This window comes from Diplotaxodon limnothrissa, linkage group LG14 (genome assembly GCF_057381915.1).
Source record: "Diplotaxodon limnothrissa isolate DT_005_m linkage group LG14, D_limnothrissa_male_GT1.1, whole genome shotgun sequence".
In the NCBI taxonomy this organism is placed as follows: Eukaryota; Metazoa; Chordata; class Actinopteri; order Cichliformes; family Cichlidae; genus Diplotaxodon; species Diplotaxodon limnothrissa.
Genome location: NC_140609.1, coordinates 24,986,742 through 25,005,286, shown reverse-complemented (window position 1 = coordinate 25,005,286; position 18,545 = coordinate 24,986,742). Strand labels below are relative to the sequence as shown.

General features: G+C 40.9%; 2 protein-coding genes and 1 non-coding gene across 3 annotated transcripts; all 3 read left to right on the top strand.

The window, feature by feature from the left end:
* The first annotated feature begins 4,997 nt into the window (after window positions 1–4,997).
* LOC146618897 (uncharacterized) lies at window positions 4,998–9,644 on the top strand. The gene is made up of 5 exons (XM_085370044.1): window positions 4,998–5,607; window positions 6,478–6,759; window positions 6,869–7,146; window positions 8,817–9,004; window positions 9,341–9,644. Exons 1-5 carry the CDS (start codon window positions 4,998–5,000, stop codon window positions 9,642–9,644), a joined length of 1,662 nt encoding a protein of 553 aa, XP_085226170.1.
* A 1,114-nt stretch (window positions 9,645–10,758) lies between these two features.
* On the top strand, window positions 10,759–10,845 carry trnastop-uca (transfer RNA opal suppressor (anticodon UCA)). The gene has a single exon. It is a non-coding gene; the product is annotated as a tRNA-Sec (tRNA).
* Window positions 10,846–11,757: 912 nt separating this feature from the next.
* Window positions 11,758–17,144, top strand: mrpl28 (mitochondrial ribosomal protein L28). Its single transcript, XM_085370048.1, has 6 exons — window positions 11,758–11,866; window positions 12,308–12,613; window positions 13,880–14,032; window positions 14,114–14,248; window positions 14,348–14,434; window positions 16,761–17,144. Exons 2-6 carry the CDS (start codon window positions 12,329–12,331, stop codon window positions 16,854–16,856), a joined length of 756 nt encoding a protein of 251 aa, XP_085226174.1. The 5' UTR covers window positions 11,758–11,866; window positions 12,308–12,328; the 3' UTR covers window positions 16,857–17,144.
* The last annotated feature ends 1,401 nt before the right edge of the window (window positions 17,145–18,545 follow it).

Below are 18,545 nucleotides of genomic sequence, written 5' to 3'. Positions count from 1 at the left end.
TTTGAATCACTATTTTTTTGTTTTTCATGTTTGTAAACTTTTACAGTTGTAAACAGAAACTGTGATCTTTCCTTTACTTCAACTGCTGTAAGGGGCGATGCTCTGACCACTCAGCTGGTTTGTTATTATTAATTCATTTTTAATTATGTCATTTTCCAGAGGCCAGACACCAAACTACTCGATTATTTAAGAAGAAAAGAAATATATTTTAATGTTAGCCCTCAAGTTTGGAACCACAGGCCTACATTCATTCAATCTTCAGTTTTCTTCTGTGTTCACCGATTGCAACAGTTATCTGTGATGCCACAAAACGTCCTTCCTGTCATCAGTGCCTGTAATCACCCACCCAAACCTGCCCTGCAGTCAGTGTAGTGTAATCACGTTCGGTGTAGATTTGGAGGATTTTCTTCTCAGTCTGGACTCTTACATCTCGGGACACAAACTGTGTGACACTGTTGCTGCACAGAGTTTTGGTTTTGTTGCATCCGTGGGGAAATTCTCGTTGAAATAAAACATTCCTAATGTTCTGTTGGCCTCCTGCGTTTTCTTCTTTTGTGACTTATCATATGGCTCGAAAAGCACCTGAGGCTTGTTTATCTCCACGCTGGTACGAGGCATGTGATTGTGGACCTCGGGGCAGATGGCTGAAAAGTTCATCAGTGTGAAGTTTTCTTGAATCTCTCCACCGACGTTTAATTTCCTCAAGTAGAAAAAGCTGATAACTGCCCACAGCAAGGAGCAGGACCAGGTATGTGGTTTAATAAATATTAACTGGACACAGATTTTCTTCTAGTGAAGAACGATTCAAAGGAAATTGCTTTTCATGTGCACACAGGGACGCTGGATTAAACAGAGCTAAATTCTTGAGACAGCAGCTGCTCACTTGGAAGCTATGACTTTTTTTCTGACATACAAGGCCTTTACCGAAATCGAACTAAGAGGAAATAAAAGCATGAATAATTTTCTGAGTGTCAGCTATATATCGTAGGGTCGTGATGTTAAAATTCTTTATGTAATTCTTTGATCAAAATTTGTCTATCACACAGAGCTCATCTGTGTTATTTGGATTCTTACTGTGCTTAGTCTTGTTGTCAAATTCTTTTTACATCGAGGGCCTCATATGGCTCACTTTAATATTAAGTGGGCCAGATCAGTGAGCCTCCCCTTTCTTTCAGTGTTCTCTTAATCAATATTAAAATGAAGTGTGATTTCAAGAGTGCATCTCCGTTTTTGGTTTCCTCCTGTTGGCATCCATCCAGGATTTGATTTGTTTATTTAGTCTAAGTTGGCAGATGAGAGGAATTTCTTTGGTCAAGACCACCTCAGAAAAAGCTGGATGTAGTTTTCATGGATATATGTTTATACTAGCACAGTATTTGTATTATATCCAATGAACTCTCAGATATCACCTAAACACCTCTAAAAACAACATATTGTACTGGCTATGATACCAATGATACCTAAATATTTATTTTTCATCAATAAATAAGATGCAGTTTGATCTGATAATTATACCAAGTTCACCACTGAAATGTATTAATTCTTGAATCTGTATGTTTGAACAAGCTTATTGTTTTAGCTGGCATCTATGGAGTTTGTTGTGAGCTTTGAGCTAAAGCTAAACCAAAACTAGCTGAACTGGATCTAATACTAAAACATTTCCTTTAACATTCCCAACTGAAGCATTTTAGTTGCCATCCAGACTATTTTATTTAGTGAGCATGTAATTGCTGCACATAGGCTAAAGGTGGCTTTTTTTGTTGTTGTCTTTTTAGCCATCACATTTAGTTATGTACAACTATCTCGAAAAATCAAAAGACTTATGGGACAGCCTTGGATTTTCTCAGGCAACAGGCCCGAGAAGGAGGGCCAAAAGAAAGTCACAGAGTGCAGAAATGCTATTGAGCATATTTAAAATGACTAATGTGATCTCGATTAACTGTTAATGTGAGATAGTTAACAAGGGTGCCTTATCCTTTCTTAAGTAGGATGCCAACCCTCTGTGAAGAAGAAAAAATACAACCTAACCATGTTTCCCCACCACTAACATGAACTCAACCAGAAATGAATAATTAATCATTTAGACCCAGACAGGCACAGGTGTTTTAAAGAACGGCATGTCCTTTGGGGTTGCTTGATGACTCTTTGATGTTTAAGCAATTATATACAAATATGTGTCAGAGTTTTATTTTTAGATTGCTGGAAGAGATAAAACCTCTAGAGGGGCTGCAGGGTCAGTGTAAAGATTTTAAGCTTTGATTCACTGATTCACAGTCCCAGAATAAAAAAAAAACAGAGGTGGGGGAAATTGGTATAACAGGCCATATTTCAAACTTTATGGCTCCCTCTTTCTGTTTCGGGACAGCGACAAGTGATCAAATGCTTCCTCGCTGGGTCTTTCCTTGGGTTTAGCTGTGCCTCAGGAATGTGCTGGCATGCTGGTGAAACAGTAGGGATTTATCTGTGGTGTCAGCCCCTATCTGGCCTGTTGATCCACAGTCCAGTGGACTGAAACAACCCCCCTCACGCTGACACTAAGGAGCAGGGGCCGATGGGACTGCAGCGTCATAGTAGGATCATGAGAGGGGGACAGAGAGGGTGCAGCACATCCACCGAGCTCACAGGGGCTAAGGAATTTTTTTTTTTAAAAAGGAAAGATTTTAAAACGATTCTTGATTAAACTTAAATTACTGCAAATACACTAAAGTACTCGCCTTCTTATGGAGAAAACTCTTATGTGTGATCTGAACATTGACTTTTTGTTGACCCTTCTGCCTGTGGAACAAAGCATTAGGAATTCACTCATCAAATTTTGGCCCATTGACAAACTGAGCTGGCAAACATACAGCCTCACATGAGCTTAGATTTGACATCGAAGCATGAACGTTTCTCCCCACAAATGTGCTGTAGATCGTATGTATGAATATATAGAATAAATATAAGAATATGCGAATCCCAGTAAATATGATATTTCTGCCTCCTTTGATAAATATTTCAAGAAATAGACGATGAAATAATCAGTACATATACTGCAAATACTTGAATGAATATCTGAATGAACATTTTATTACCAGTAGGGGGCTTAGAGAGTGTTTAGTATTTAGTTTATTCCAAATTATAATAGAGTGTTATACCCTGATTCCCACTATAATTAGACAGGCCAGCTGAAGGCAGCAAGTCCATTGGTAATGGAGCTATAATATTGACTGGATGCCAGTATCCTAAATAGTTTAAGGCAGAGCTGAGAAGGTCTCACCTCATGATGGCATTATATAATCCTGACAACACAATCAGGGTTTAATTAGTGCAAATAAGCTTCACTTGATCTGCTTGGAGGGTATCTGAAGAGTGGGTGGGCCGTGTGAACGTATTTTCAACGTATTTTCTCCCACCAACGAGGGATGATCCCACCCACACCCTCCCCTGCTCACATGACTGTGATTACAGCAGAGGAGGAGTGTGGTGGGACAGAGAGAGTGAGAGATGGTGAGCACCATGAATGACACTTTTCAGCTTCAGCTGCACGGATCACATCCAGGAGTCCAACTTACCTTTTAGTGCCGGCTGAGGGACATCCACTTTTCTGGGGTAAATGAACTTAAGAATATATGACATGCTGTGGAAAGTTGGTCGTAGGTTTCATGATTGAAACGTGTTCTTGTTTGAAAAGTTGTTTCTCTGAAACCAAGACTGCTGCAATTATAAAAAAAAAAAAGTCGTCTTTAGCTCAAGATTTTAATCGCGAGAGTAATAAAAGGCTTTAAATGACTTTTAAAGTACCAAACAAAAAGCCCTCAAAAGGTGCAATGCTTCATTTCATGTATAAGAGTTCTACTTATTCAATCATCAGTGCGCGTATGCTGAGAAGTCATGAGTGCACCAGACGGCACAGAGGCATGTGGTGAATTGTGTGAATTGTATGGGCTCATGCAGCTGACATCCTGACCTTGAGTGTAACAGATGCTTTTGCAACATCACAACACAAAGTGTAGCTCTTTGAGTTTGTTTCTTCAGGCAAGGACAAAACTTAATCTGACTTCAGGGATAGAATTCAGCTCTTAACTCTGAAATGTTCATTTTTGTGAAACATTTGACCCGTTTGTAGCTCCTGCGGTGGATGATGAACTCTCCAGGGTGTAACCTGCCTGTTGCTCTATGATAGCTGAAAAATATGCTCCAGCTCTCCCATGGCCCTCAACTGGATCAGCAGCTGAGAAAATCAGTGAATGGATGGATTTCAATAGTTATTGAAGTTATTATTTTTTTTATGAATTTCACTCTCTCACTCCTTTTTTTCTTGACTTTAAAATAATAACACATTCAACCATTGGATGCATAAATGGTTTGCATACATGTTGTTAAGAAATAAGTTTTTCAAAAGACTATCTAGGCCTGTGAGAAAGTACATACATCTCATCCCTGTGACTTTATCCTCTCACATTATTTGCTTCAGTTCGCTGAGATTTGTGGGCTCCCTTGAAAGTCTTACCACAGCCTTTCAGTCAGATGAGGTTCTGACTTTGACCTGGTCATTACAACACCTTGGCTCTTTTGGCATTCTGTTGTAGATTTCCTGCTTAGCTTAGGATCACTGTCCCGTTGCATGATCCCATTTCAGCCGAGCTTTAGCTGTCGGACAGATGGCCTCAGATTTGACTGTAAGATATTTTTGCATACAGAAGAGTTCATGTTGCATGGCTGCAAGGTGCACAGGCCCTGTGGCTGCAAAACAAATCCAAATCCTTACACTCCCACCACCGTGCTTGGTAGCTGGTATCAGGTGTTAGTGCTAACATGCTGTTTTTTCAACAAACATCTCCACTTAGATTGAGCTATAAATGGTCATCACTTATTATTTATTATTATGCCAGAACATGTGGTTATAGTCACCTGTTCATGTGTTATGTGACTGTCGCCCTTCATGTTAGACCTCAGTGCAAACAGTGGGGTCTCAGATTCTGAGTGTTTTGAATGTTTCTGTACTCTTAATTGCAGGAATGCGGGTGTTACACTGGTCCATGCTGGGAGTGACCATTCTGCTGCTGATGTGCGAGATCGCCATCAGTCAGCTGTGTAAGTCTCTCATCACCCTGGTGGATGGTTTCCACACGCTCTTCATCCTCATGCACCTGGCTCTTCCTCTTCCTCAGACTGCAAGCACAATTAAAACATCGCTCTCCGCTTTGGAGCCCTCTACTTCTCCACATGCTTCCTCCATTGAACCTCCAGCTGGTAGCCAGACAGTCACTGCTCAGCCTAACCATGAGACACCATCAGTGGTCAACCCTCATCAGCCCTTCTCCCCAAAGATTTCCCCTGCAGCTCTAAACTGCGGTCTGTCTTACCACAACAGCAGGGTTCAGGTTGTGAGGGTTTTCATTTCTACCCTCCTACTGGTCTCCTTATGTATTTCATACTCCATGGAAATTATCCACTTTTTCCTGAAGCCACACCCAGTGCATCAACCCCAGCTGCTTGTGGTGGTTGGAGTAGTCAGCACGCTCTATAAGATGCTTGTGTTCGGGCTGAGCTGTGATCTTCTGCGACATAAGAAGACCGGGGTGGGCGAGGAAGAGACTGGATCTCACCTACTAGTTAACCAAAAAGGTAACACACAAAAAAATAATGAAAGAAGGTAAAGGGCTAATTTATTTACCTGCACACAACTCTTCGGCTCATTGTACCATCAGGGATGGTAAGCATTGATCCAATCCTGCAGATTTACAGCTTCAAACCGCAGACCTGAGATCTGTTTTTTTAGTCACTCTTGTTTTTTCTTATATTCTTTTCTTATATATTTTACACTCACATACATATTAATATCTGTACTCTGCTGCAAGCACAGACGCCCTGCCCACTTGCTGCTGATTTAAAGGTATTAAAGCATTAAAGAGCTAAAACAGCTTGTTTCATGCAGAAGATGAACTGAGCTGCTGCCAAGTTTCAATATAAGAGGAATAAAGATTATTTTGATCTGTGAATCATGCAAAGATACTTCAGTAGACTTCTAGAATGAGAATCACACAAGAGGAATGAAATGATTAGACGGTATAATAAACATAAAGCTACAGCCAGCATGTATTGGCTTAAAATGATGAAGAAATAAGGGGTTGGACATGGCTAAGTTCCCATTCACACTAAATGTGGCTGCTTACAAATGACACAGTAGATTACAACACATTTCACTTTACTTCAGCAGATAAAGAGATATATTGGTGCACCCTTGGTTGCTAGAATTAGTTGTATTTGTAACATCTTGGTAAGGCTGCCACAATAGTTGATTTTCAAAAATAATTATCAATTTATAGAAGAGTAGAAAGCTTTTTTTTAATGGCTAGATTAGGCCAAGTGCATGTAGACGTTGGGAATGGATTATTAGCTATGTACTCTAATGTAGCTATGCAGTGTATATTCAGCTGTAAGGAAGATCAAATGGTGTCCATGTTTGCTTTTCATTCCTGTGTTCCACTCCCACAGTCCTGGCTGAGGAGCAATCCATGGGCCAAGAGGAATTCGAAGACACGAGTGTATCAAAAGTTGAGTCTGCTATGCACGATATGCTCCACAGCAAGGCGCTCGTCCTCTGCAATCCGGTAACCTCCAGCATCCCTGACACTGACGCCCAAAGTCAGCAACAACAGCCAGAAGTTCACCCGCCTGGATTTAAAGTAGCGAGCAGTGCTGAAGATTCGAAGGCTTGTAAGGGTCAGAGTGATTTCACAGAGAATCCTGAACACAACACCTGCACGGGACATCATGGTAACACTTCAGCTCTGTAGACTGTCCACTTTTTTTCTGTTCAGGTTCCTGTGTTTTAGCCCAAACAACAGTTTCAAAGCATGTGTTTTGCTCTTTTCTCTTATTTCAGAGAGTCAAAATGCGTCTAAAACCTCTGACGTCTGCAAGTCATTACCTCATACTGAGAATCCGGTTCCAACCAACCGCTGGCCCATCAGACTCCTGTCATTGATCTTTGTCACTCAGGGAGTTTTTACGTCTCTTCTGGGCCTGATCAACAGTCTGGTGATGCTACTGATCCTCCCGGAGGTCATCGACAGCTCTGGTGCCTGCTGCCTCCTGGTTTACCTGGATCCTGGCCTCTCTCTGCTGGCTGTCATTACGCTGATTGCCACCTCTGCACCGCAGGTCACGCTCTGTGTGTTTATGTCATGCTAAACTACACACTTAAAGTTGTAATCATTTGAAAGGTCTGGAGACAGGCCTCTAGTCTGCATCCAGAATAGATAAGATAAGATAAGATAAGATAAGATAACCTTTATTAGTCCCACACGTGGGAAATTTGTTTTGTCACAGCAGGAAGTGGACAGTGCAAAAGTTATGACGCAAAAATTAGAATACAATAAGAATAAATACAGTACACAGCTGTACAGAATAGAATACAATAATATACTATATACAGTAGAATAAAACAGAATAAAAATATACAATAAGATAAAAATAGAATACGAATGCTATATACAACTGAGTAAAAATACAACGATGCCAGAAAAGATTATTGCACTTAGTGTTATTGCACATGTGTGGATGTGTGTGTTTGTTCAGTTAAAGTCTTTGTTGTGGAGTCTGACAGCAGTGGGGAGGAAAGACCTGCGAAATCTCTCCGTCCCACACCGTGGGTGCCGCAGTCTCCCACTGAAGGAGCTGCTCAGTGCTGTCACAGTCTGCTGCATGGGGTGGGAGACGTTGTCCAACAGGGATGACAGCTTAGCCGCCATTCTCCTGTCACTCACCACCTCCACTGGGTCCAGAGGGCATCCTAGAACAGAGCTGGCATGACAGATGAGTTCATCTCAAGCAGAGTATCTTTCTATAATCTACTTAGTTAACTGGCAGCAGAGCAACTGATTTTACAAATAAAATTATATTGCAGGAAAACTATGAAGAGGTTAAACACGTAATGCGGACTGAAAACAACACAACTGTAAATCCACACTATGAGAGTGTGTGAGAGGAAAAGCAGTGTACAGTAGTTTATTATTAAAAGTACAGTTAGAATATGCTTGTGCTTTAAGCACTTTGGTAAGTAAGACAGGTATAGACTTAGTGCATTAGTAAGTTTTAGCCAATTTGAAGTCAGGAAGGAAATAATGCAGTTATGGACAAGAGATTCTGGTGGATTAAAATCAAGTATTTGAATAAATTAATGTGTAAAATACAGTTTTTCACATTAAATTGGTGGTTTAAATGTCTGCAAGCAAGTCAGGAATAGATATAAAAACATAATTCAAATGTAGGCTTAATAAATTCGATATAAGGTCAGCAGACGCAAATAGTTGCTCTGTTTGAGAGTCAGATATTCTGGTTTATAGAACAATAAAATTGGTTGCAGCCAACAGGGGAAAAAAACTACATTTGTATCTAAGAGTCTTTATTGATTTTCATTTTTACTGATTTTTCTTTACTGCTTTTCATCAGAAAAAACTCCACTTTAGGTGCTTTTTTTGTGAAAAAACAAACACAAATAAACAAAAACAAACTTTAGACCATCCTGGTTCTCTGTGCAAAAGTCTGACTGAATGTCTATTATTGACATTTGTATCCATTTTCTTTATGTGCCATATCCATGTATATGTATGAATATATATACATGTATGTATATATATTTTGATAGAGGGCAGTCCACAGGATTTACAATAAGGTTATATATGATATATATAATAATATTATAGGTTTGCAGCTATTTCCCTTTTCCATATTCTCTGACAACACTTCAAATGCTGCCAATCACTTTCTGGCACTTCCAAAGTGTGTTTCGTAGTACAGGCCTCTGTTTTCACTCTTGCTTCCCTCTGTAGTTGTACAGGTATGGGCTGCTGCTACAACAGGCCACACCACCACATATTTGCGTTACTGATCTTGGGCGGAGGATTGCATGCTTGCCTGGAGTGCAGGCTGTGCACGACCTCCACGTCTGGCAGTTAACTGAATCCCTCATTGTGGCCTCTGTTCATCTGCACTGCTACACGGGATTTCCAGCACACAGGTGAGACGAATAGGTTTCTGTTCTTCGGTGGTGTTCTGACAGTCAGCACTGAGTATTTAGTTGGGAATGTACTTAAAGAGGAGCTGTTGTGCACATATCTAACTAAACGTTTTTATTCTAGCATTCAATTTCCATTCTATGTTAAATAAGGATCCTTTTCTAACTTTGCATAATGCAAGGTTACTCTAATAGAGTCAAAGAATAATAACATGGTGGTCAAAATGTGACCACCAGTCTCACTTTAACTGTCACTGCTGAGTGGCTATCATAAATATGATCTGTCTAAATTCAAAATGCGACATTTTATTGATGCAGGTTCATTTCACATGTATGCAGGTGTGCTGAAATGATGTCTGGAGTCACTAAAGTGCTGCGAAGTGCAGGTGTGAGCTGCTGCACTGTTCAACCAGAGTTTGATTCCACCTCGTTAGGCAGCGAGGACGGAGCTTCTCCTGTTATCCACAGAGAGGACCCCTCACCACCACCTCCCCTGGCGTGCAGTCTTTCCTGCGGAAAGGCCTGTGCCAGGAGTATGTGCTGTTCTCCTCCAGAGGAGGCGATCCAGAGCCTCCTGGCGCCACCGAGTGGAGAAACAAAGGAAGAGCCTCAGACTTTGATCATTGAGAACACTTTTCTCTGACAATAACCAAAGAATAACCACGGAGGAAAGAAATTAATCATCACATTCATTTCATGACGGAGAGGGGAAGATGGTGAAATGTGAGGAAATAAAATGACCCGAATAAGCTCAATATCAGTCTCGAGTTTTGTGGTGCTACTCCAAGAAATTTTATGCAGTGTGTAGTAAAATGGTTTCGATTTTTTTTGTAATCCCCTATGTCGCCATACTTGTGCCTGAAAACTCTGTTAGTGTTTCCAAGTTGTACAATAAAACAAATCTTCATTCTAATATGTTCTGTTTTTTTTAAAAACAGGAGTAAGAAGTAATAAAAATGATTCACTGCTCCAGATTGTTCACTCCAAATATCATTCTACGATTAAAATTTGGCTACAGCTATAACTCATCGTGAAATGCTATATTTGCAACATTACACGAGTTTGATACTGTGTGGAAAAGTTGGAGTTAATCTAAAATACAATAACAAACATTTATGGGTAAATTTCCTGTAAGTGTAAACCATGTGAGTCCTTCTTATCCCTGCTAAACATCTTTGTGATCTTGAAAAATATCTTGTGTTTAAGTCAAAGTCCCATGAAGCAAGAAGAGAAGAGCAGGAGGTGAGTTCAGCTATGTGTGAGATGTGCCTGAGATGCCTCTAGAAACCGTTTACAGCTGTTAAAACCGCTTTACATCATCTGATCAATAGGCTTTATGCATTTCTCATTTTTAGTCTTTTATTTATAATTTGAATGCTATATAATAATATTTCTATTCAGCACAACACACCCAAAGGCAATACAGCCATAATCAGCGGTCGGCTGTTTGGATTCTGTTGTAGCGGTGATGATGCAGCTTACCTTTGAGAAATCCGTGTGTCTCCTCCTTTATATTTTCAGACAGCCAATCAAAGCACGTCTGCTTTGCATAACAGCGCAGACTTGATTACATGTCTTTTCTTCAGTGATTTATTCGCACAAGAAAGATTAGATTATCTGTCTTACAGTAGACGGTCGTTTTTGTGACCTATCTTTGATTAAAGCACGCTTAAAACAGTCACTGTATGTAGCACCGTGAGTCAGATGAGTATTAAAGGTATGGGGTATTTATACGCGTGAAGAGGATGTCAGTAAGTGCCCGGATGAGCCTCGGTGGTCCGGGGTGCAGGCTTCAAACCTGTAGCTGCTTAGCGGCAGAGTGGTTCAATTCCACCTTTCGGGCGTAACGGCGAAGAACAGTTTTGAAATGATGATTAATTGAGCGATTAATGATTTGTGTTGTATAAACACTTAAAAACGCATTGTGCCACTTCCTGTCAACCTTCGTCATTGCTCTCCAAAATAAAAGTTCACGTTTACGGACTCTTATATATCAGTATCAAAATAATATCTGAACTCTTCAATGCAGGAGATGGTAATGGTCCTCCAAACCATGAGCACTTTAAACAGAAGGGTTTCACAAACAAAGCCCTACCTGTACACCGTCTCCACTCCGTCTTGTGACAGATAGACACATCTGCAACTGTTAAAACACATATATGTAAAAAAAAAGAAAAAGATTGTTTATATATTTTTATTTCTTTTTAAGTAAACTTCCTGCAGAGTTCAATGAACTACAATCCCTGCTATGGAGAGATTATCGTCTCTTGTTGAATCTCTTCTACTACTGATTTAGGTTCTCTTTAAGGATTTCTTTTCTTCTTTAAGCTTCTCCCTCCAGTAATTCATTCTATTTATCTGCACGCTAAGTGTGCAATGAAGTCTGATTAACTGACTAAAAGACAAAAACACCTTGACGTTAGGGTTTAAAAAACAGATTTCTTGTACATTTATTAAGTGTAATGCTGCTTATAAGTAATGAAGGATTTTAAGAATACTTCTACCGAATAATGAACAAAACACAGCGCTTAGATTCTTAAAGGAAGCTTTTGATGCAAAAAGATGAAAGAAACACAAACATAACACGTTTATATATATGTTGAGTATTTTACAAGAACGCGTCTTTCGTTTGTTCTGGTCTAAAGTACATTTTTATTTTCTGCCCGTGGGTGCACATCCGGTTTGCCCGGAAAAAGCGACAGAGTGACGTCTTCTCTCGGCCAATCATATGTGACGCTGTTTGCTCTTCGCGGAAGTTGCGGCCAGTAGCGGAGGATTCACGGTGCCCTTGCTGGCTTGATGTTGAGAAAACGTGGATTAAAATCTCCATTGTTGTTTGACGACGTTGCTTTTTCTAATTACGCGGTGAGACCTTTTAATGGTGCTGGTACAGACACTTTATGGAGGGCTTGTTTCATTAAATAAGCCGGTGTGTACCTGTGTTGTTGGCCTGCATTGGTTAACGATCAGCTAATATCATCAAACTTATTCTGTTTCTGTATCCCAGTAGTTATTTATCAAAAGAAATAAACGATTCAGAAAAATGTTCAGCTTGTAATTACATAAGGCATTTCTGGGAACTGAAAAAAAATACTTTCTGAGTCTTCATCGCAGTTCTCGCTTCATTGTTTTAAGAATGCAACCTGTCACAGAAAAATCAGGAAGTTTTTCCTCTTTTATTTCTGCACCAGAATATTTTCTGTATGTATTAAAGCTGTAACACCTGCAAACACTGGAACACTGATTTTTTTGATTGGTCAATACAAGCAACACTAAGTTTTGTTCTTTCATCCCTCTGTGTTGCAGATTTGACTGTCAAAAGCAAAAATGCCTCTTCTGAAGTACTCCCCTAAAGTGTGGGAGGCCCTTAAAATGAAACAGGGCATCTATGCTCGTCTCCCGAAGCACTACCTCAAGTCACTTGAACAGAAGGAACCCACACCTGTCCACTGGAGGCCTCTAGGAGTCCAGTACCGAGCCAACCCCAACACGGGGCTGAAGGAACGGGTGCAGGATGTCCCAGTCCCAATCTACTACCCTCCAGAGTCCCAGGACGGCCTGTGGGGAGGAGAGGGCTGGATATCGGGCTACAGATATGCCAACAATGACAAAGTTAGTCTGTAGAAGAATAGGTTTTTTTTTGTCTTTTTCGTGCTGCTGTTGTGTTCTTTTGATTTCCTCTTTTGATAATTTCCTATAAGAATATTATATTATATAAAATGCTTGTATGAAAGCAGGGGGCAGCTTCTGAAGAACAGAGCATTAGAAGTTGTATTCCTGAGTTTGCTCCATTTGATTTGCATCAAGCCATTGTGTCTTTACAGAGAACCATTCACAAAAGTAAAGTGATCTTGAAAATATGAATTGGGTGAAAATGAAAAGCTTTACTGCTGCTTAGTAAAAATGGCAAAGCGCTGTATTGCTAAAGAAGAACATCACCTGCTGTATTATTGGCTGTGAAAGTTCAGCGTTTATATCTATTAATCTGAGAGAAAAATTCTACATGATCAGTATCAGGATTTATAACAGCTGATAAATGAAAGTCAGAAAAGTAAAGATGATGGGAGAAATGTCCTTCAGCTATATTATGAGTGCTGATGTTTTGTAGTTTGTCCAATAGAGGACACTCTGCAGCTTCCTTGTTGGCAACATGGGTTTGGAGCACCACAAATACAACAACCAGCAGATCCAAGCAAGGTTGGGGAAAGTGTAAACAACTGAAAAAAGTTCAAAATTCTGCCTCAAAAGGAAATCACTAAATCGCTCACAGGCCCGTGTGAGCCTACAAACCACCTCCTCCACCTGCACATATATCTCTGTTTGACAGGTGAGAGATGATGTGAAAAATAGGTGAGGCGCCTCTTCACCATAGTTCTGTAGTAGAACGCCACCTGAACCAAAAGAGGAAACATCTCCTTACAAATAATGATAATAATAATGACGATAATAATTCCTTATTTGAATCATACCGAGACAGATTTATGTGCCAGCTCCTCTTTCAGGTCACACGAGGCTTTTGTCTTGATCAGAACCACTATTTCTTCTTTAAGAGCAAGTCTGTGAGGAGTTTGTTTTTCTCCACGAGCTGTGGGATGAACTCTGACTGCTGCTGTCTTGCAGTAGTAGTTTAATAGAGTGGAGCTACAGGTCATTTGATAATGACAGACTCATTGGAGAAGCAGCTGATTATTTTCAGTGATATATTTGACTATTGCCAATGAGAATACTTGTGGTGAACCACCTCATGTGATATTATGTGATATATTTATTATTTAACCTGAGAAAATTTAAAAAGTGCTCGTTTTACTTACTCAAATGTATTTTTTCGTGTGTGTGTTTTGAAATAGTTTAAAAGTTGTCTAAACTGTCTTTGTTTAGATGTCCACTCGTCTGAGGAAAACTTGGAAACCACAAGTGTTCAAGAGAGAACTTTACAGCGAGATCCTTGACCACATGTTCACCATCCCAGTCACAGCTCGCACTCTGGACCTCATCGATGCTGCTTACGGCTTCGACTATTATATCCTCAAAGTAAGAGAAAACTACTCCGGTTCAACACGAACTTTTTCTTATTGTGTTTTCCATGTGTCTCTAACTAATGACTGGTTGTAGACACCAAAGGAGGACCTCAACTCCAAACTGGGGATGGACCTGAAGAGGGCAATGCTGCTTCGTTTAGCACGCAAAAACACAGAGCTTTACCCTAATGACCCCATTAAACGAGAAAAAGTTTACGAGAAATACAAGGTATGTCCAATATGTCTGAGTCAACATAGGACCCGGTGAGTAAAGTCATCAAAGGAAAAAATAAATAAATAATACTCCCACTTTTTTCTCTGTGAGCAGCAGTTTGAGATCCCAGAAGAAGTGGTAGAGTGGGCTGGTCTAAGTCTGGAGGAGGCTGTGGAGAAACAGCGGCAGCTGGAGCACAAAGTAATGAGTCATTTAAGTTTTAAGTTGGTGTGTCTAGAGTGAGTTATGTGTCGGTATGTGACATTAAGAGATAAGATAAGATAAGATAGAACTTTATTAATCCCTCGGGTGGGTTCCTCTGGGAAATTCGACTTCCAAAAAGCACAGCAACGACCGAAGTTACAGTTACAGAATTGTTATATATATATATATATATATATATATATATATACACACACACACACACACACACACACATATATAAATACAGAGACAAATATAAATAAAATATACAAAGGGGATAAATAGAATAAATAGGAATAAAAAATAAAAATACAAGTGAATTGCACATTTCAAGTATTGAGTCTATTGCACTGTTGACTATTTACAAAAAGTATTGCACAAGGTATTGTACAGTGAGGTGAAGAGGCACTACAGCTTAGTTGTTCCCCCCTCCTTTGTCCTCCTGTTTCCCCTCCCTCTCCCCTCCAGAGAGGAGTTAAACAGTTTGATGGCGTGTGGGACAAAGGAGTTTTTAAGTCTGTTAGTTCTTGTCTTGGGGAGAAGCAACCTGTCACTGAACAGACTCTTCTGATTGTTTATGGCCGTGTGCAGAGGATGCCCAGCATTGTTCATAATGTCCATCAGTTTCTTTAATGTCCTTTTCTCTGCCACTGTCACCAGAGTGTCCAGCTTCATGCCGACCACAGAGCTAGCCCTCCTGATCAGTTTCTCCAGCCTGGATGAGTCCCTCTTTGCTGTGCTGCTCCCCCAGCACACCACAGCATAGAAAAGTACTCCAGCAACCACCGACTGGTAAAACATCCTCAGGAGCTTCCTGCAGATGTTAAAAGACCTCAGCCTCCTGAGGAAGTACAGTCGGCTTTGGGCTTTTTTATACAGGTGCTCTGTGTTGCATGACCAGTCCAGTTTATTGTCCACCCACAGCCCGAGGTACTTGTACTTGTTGACCACCTCCACCTCCTCCCCCTCTATCTGAACCGGCAGTGGACCTTCTCTGGACCTCCCGAAGTCCACAACCAGTTCCTTAGTCTTTGAGGTGTTGAGTTGCAGGTGGTTTGTGTGACTCCATGCGACAAAGTTCCTCACCAGACTTCTGTACTCCTCTTCCTGATCATCCCAGATACACCCCATGATGGCCGTGTCATCTGCAAACTTCTGAATGTGGCATAATTCAGAGTTGTAGCAGAAGTCAGAGGTGTACAGGGTGAAGAGAAGAGGGGACAGCACAGTTCCCTGTGGTGCTCCTGTGCTGCTGACCACAGTGTCAGACGTGATGTCCTTCAGCCTGACGTACTGTGGTCTGTCGGTGAGGTAGTCGGAGATCCAAGCCACCAGGCAGGGGTCCACCTCCATCCTGTTCAGTTTTTCCTGAAGCATACAGGGCCGGATGGTATTAAAGGCACTGGAAAAGTCAAGAAACAGGATCCTGACCGTGCCTTTTCCCCCATCCAGGTGTGAGTGGGCTCTGTGTAGGAGGTACAGGATGGCATCCTCCACTCCGACACCCGCCTTGTATGCAAACTGTAGTGGGTCCTGGGCATGTTGTACCTGTGGTCGGAGGAAGTTGAGGAAGAGCCGCTCTAGAGTCTTCATAAGATGTGACGTCAGTGCCACCGGTCGGAAGTCATTCAGCTCATTGGGCCGGTTCTTTTTGGGGACCGGGACGATGCAGGATGTCTTCCATAGGGTGGGCACTCTCCCCAGTCGCAGACTGAGGTTGAAGACTCGTTGTAGCGGCTCCCCAAGTTCAGCAGCACACGCCTTTAGCATCCTAGGACACACCTTGTCTGGGCCTGCTGCCTTTCTGGGGCGAAGCTTCCTCAGTTGCCTCCTGACCTGATCCACTGTGACACTGGGAGATGTTTGGGAGGAGGGGAGGGGGGGAGATGTCTTGCTGCTGAGAGAGGGATTGGAGGAGGGGGGTGTCATGGTGTCAGGAAGGGGGGGAAGCGAAGGGGGGGAACCTTTTACAGAAAAAGGTTGTGAGAAAAGGGAAACCCTGCAGGAGGAAGACTGTTTCCTATTTATCCACAGGCCTCTTTACTGATGGATTTGAACCCTTAGTTTTTCCTATTAAAACCACAGTGTTGCTTCCAGGACCATGTGAGATGAAAGCTGACAATGTTATTCTTTGTTTTATATTAAAATGAGCTGTAACATTTAAAGGTCATGAGATACATCTTTTGATAAATCTCTCTTAAGCTACATTTGAAGCATTTTTTGACATTTTTAAGTTATTCATCTATGTTGCAGTAATAAATTAAAAGAAAGGCCTACACATGAGACCAACATGTTTAGTTGTCTTTATATTCTTGTCCTTCAGGAACCTGAACCTCTGTTTAAGGTCTGTGTGGATAAGCTGGTGGAGGAGCTGCACATGAAGAAACTGTTGGAGCCACACGTCATAGAGAAGAAGTGATATCTTGAACCATTTGTGTAACTGGAAAAAATTATTAGGTTGAACTGTGAAGCTTCTCTGGATCTGGTGGAGAGTTTGAATCCCCACATCCTTGTTTCTGAATGCAACCGAGAAGAGCGCAAAGGTGAAAGTGACAGAAGAAACTAAGCCATGTTGGTTTAATACTTATTTATCCTATTTCACTTATGGATTATTCCTCTTTGCATTTAACAGCCTTGCATAAGGAAGTTCAGGAATTAAGGGAAAAACCTCCAATGGTGTAAATATTCCCTGAGCAGCTCTGACATGAGGCACATGTATAGAAAATAAAAGATTCCTTTTCTCTTAAAACTTGATTCTGTTTGTTTGTTTTGTAAAGAATATTTAATGAGTTTATTTTTTAAATAACTTCAATTTGAAAACACAATTATCAAACCATATAATATATGTTTAAATGTACCTTTTCCTTCAGTTAACATGGTGTTAAGGTGTTACTTATCCACAGATGTCACTGTACATTGTCCACACTGAAATACATCCACCTGTGCTGATATCGACATGGCTGTGACAGTGGGTCTTGAGTAAGTCGGAATATTATCGAAAGAACAATATCCACCAGTGTCGCAGCAGAGGTGTTACAGCAGTGAAGCACATAGACTGGTAGCAAAACCCAGAGTGAAAAAATTATCTGCTAATTAATATTACCGTGCATGCAAAGATATCGAGAAATTTACCGATTTTTTTCCCCGTTTGTTAACTCATTCACTGCCAGCCATTGGCAGTGAATGAGTTAAACCCATTGACTCATTCACTGCAATTGACGGCTATAGACGTCAATGGCAGTGAATGAGTTAATATCATCACTTTACTGAGTTCTTTTGATTCCTCAGAAGCATCCGATGGAAGACAAAACACTGCTCAGTAGACCATTTAACACTTTATTTCTCTTTTACAATACTTCTAGAAGGGAGATGCGTCCTGCAAGACACGTTGCCGCGGATCTCAAAATGGTGACGAACCCCTGACAGTTTTATTACAGAAGATCTCTCATTATAGTCTAAACAACAGCATTCCAGTAACTCCACAGAAATTGGTTCCCTCTTATCTATATTTTCCCAGGCAAGCATAGTCTCATGTCTTTATTTTCAGGGCTGTGTCCACTTAATGCTACACTATATAACTTTATAGCACTTAATTGGCATGATTATGCCAATTATAGGCCGATTTCCAAACTTCCCTTTGTGGCTAAAATTCTTGAGAAGGTAGTTCTGCTTCAACTTCAGACCTACCTGGATGAGAATAACATTAATGATAAATATCAATCGGCCTTTAAACAACACCATAGCACTGAATCAGCACTGCTTCGAGTTTTTAACGACCTTTTACTAATGGCTGACAATGGACGCCCCTCTGTCCTAGTGCTATTGGATCTTTCATCGGCATTTGACATGGTTGACCATAACATACTATTGGCGAGACTAGAGCACACTGTAGGCATCAAGGGCACTGCCTTGGATTGGTTTAAATCTTACCTCTCCGATCGGCTCTCTTCGGTTCACTTGGCTACCTCCTCCTCCTCCGCTGTACCTGTTTGCTGTGGTGTTCCCCAGGGATCTGTGCTAGGCCCTACCCTGTTCTCACTGTATATGCTTCCTTTAAGTGTCATTTTGGAGAAATACCACATTGCCTTTCACTATTATGCCGATGACA

Coding starts and splice junctions, on each gene's coding strand:
- mrpl28 (XM_085370048.1), top strand. CDS start 12,329: ATGCCTCTTCTGAAGTACTCCCCTAAAGTGTGGGAGGCCCTTAAAATG. Junction 12,614..13,879: donor GATATGCCAACAATGACAAA/GTTAGTCTGTAG, acceptor GTCTTTGTTTAG/ATGTCCACTCGTCTGAGGAA. Junction 14,033..14,113: donor TCGACTATTATATCCTCAAA/GTAAGAGAAAAC, acceptor GACTGGTTGTAG/ACACCAAAGGAGGACCTCAA.
- LOC146618897 (XM_085370044.1), top strand. CDS start 4,998: ATGCGGGTGTTACACTGGTCCATGCTGGGAGTGACCATTCTGCTGCTG. Junction 5,608..6,477: donor CCTACTAGTTAACCAAAAAG/GTAACACACAAA, acceptor CCACTCCCACAG/TCCTGGCTGAGGAGCAATCC. Junction 7,147..8,816: donor TTGCCACCTCTGCACCGCAG/GTCACGCTCTGT, acceptor TTCCCTCTGTAG/TTGTACAGGTATGGGCTGCT.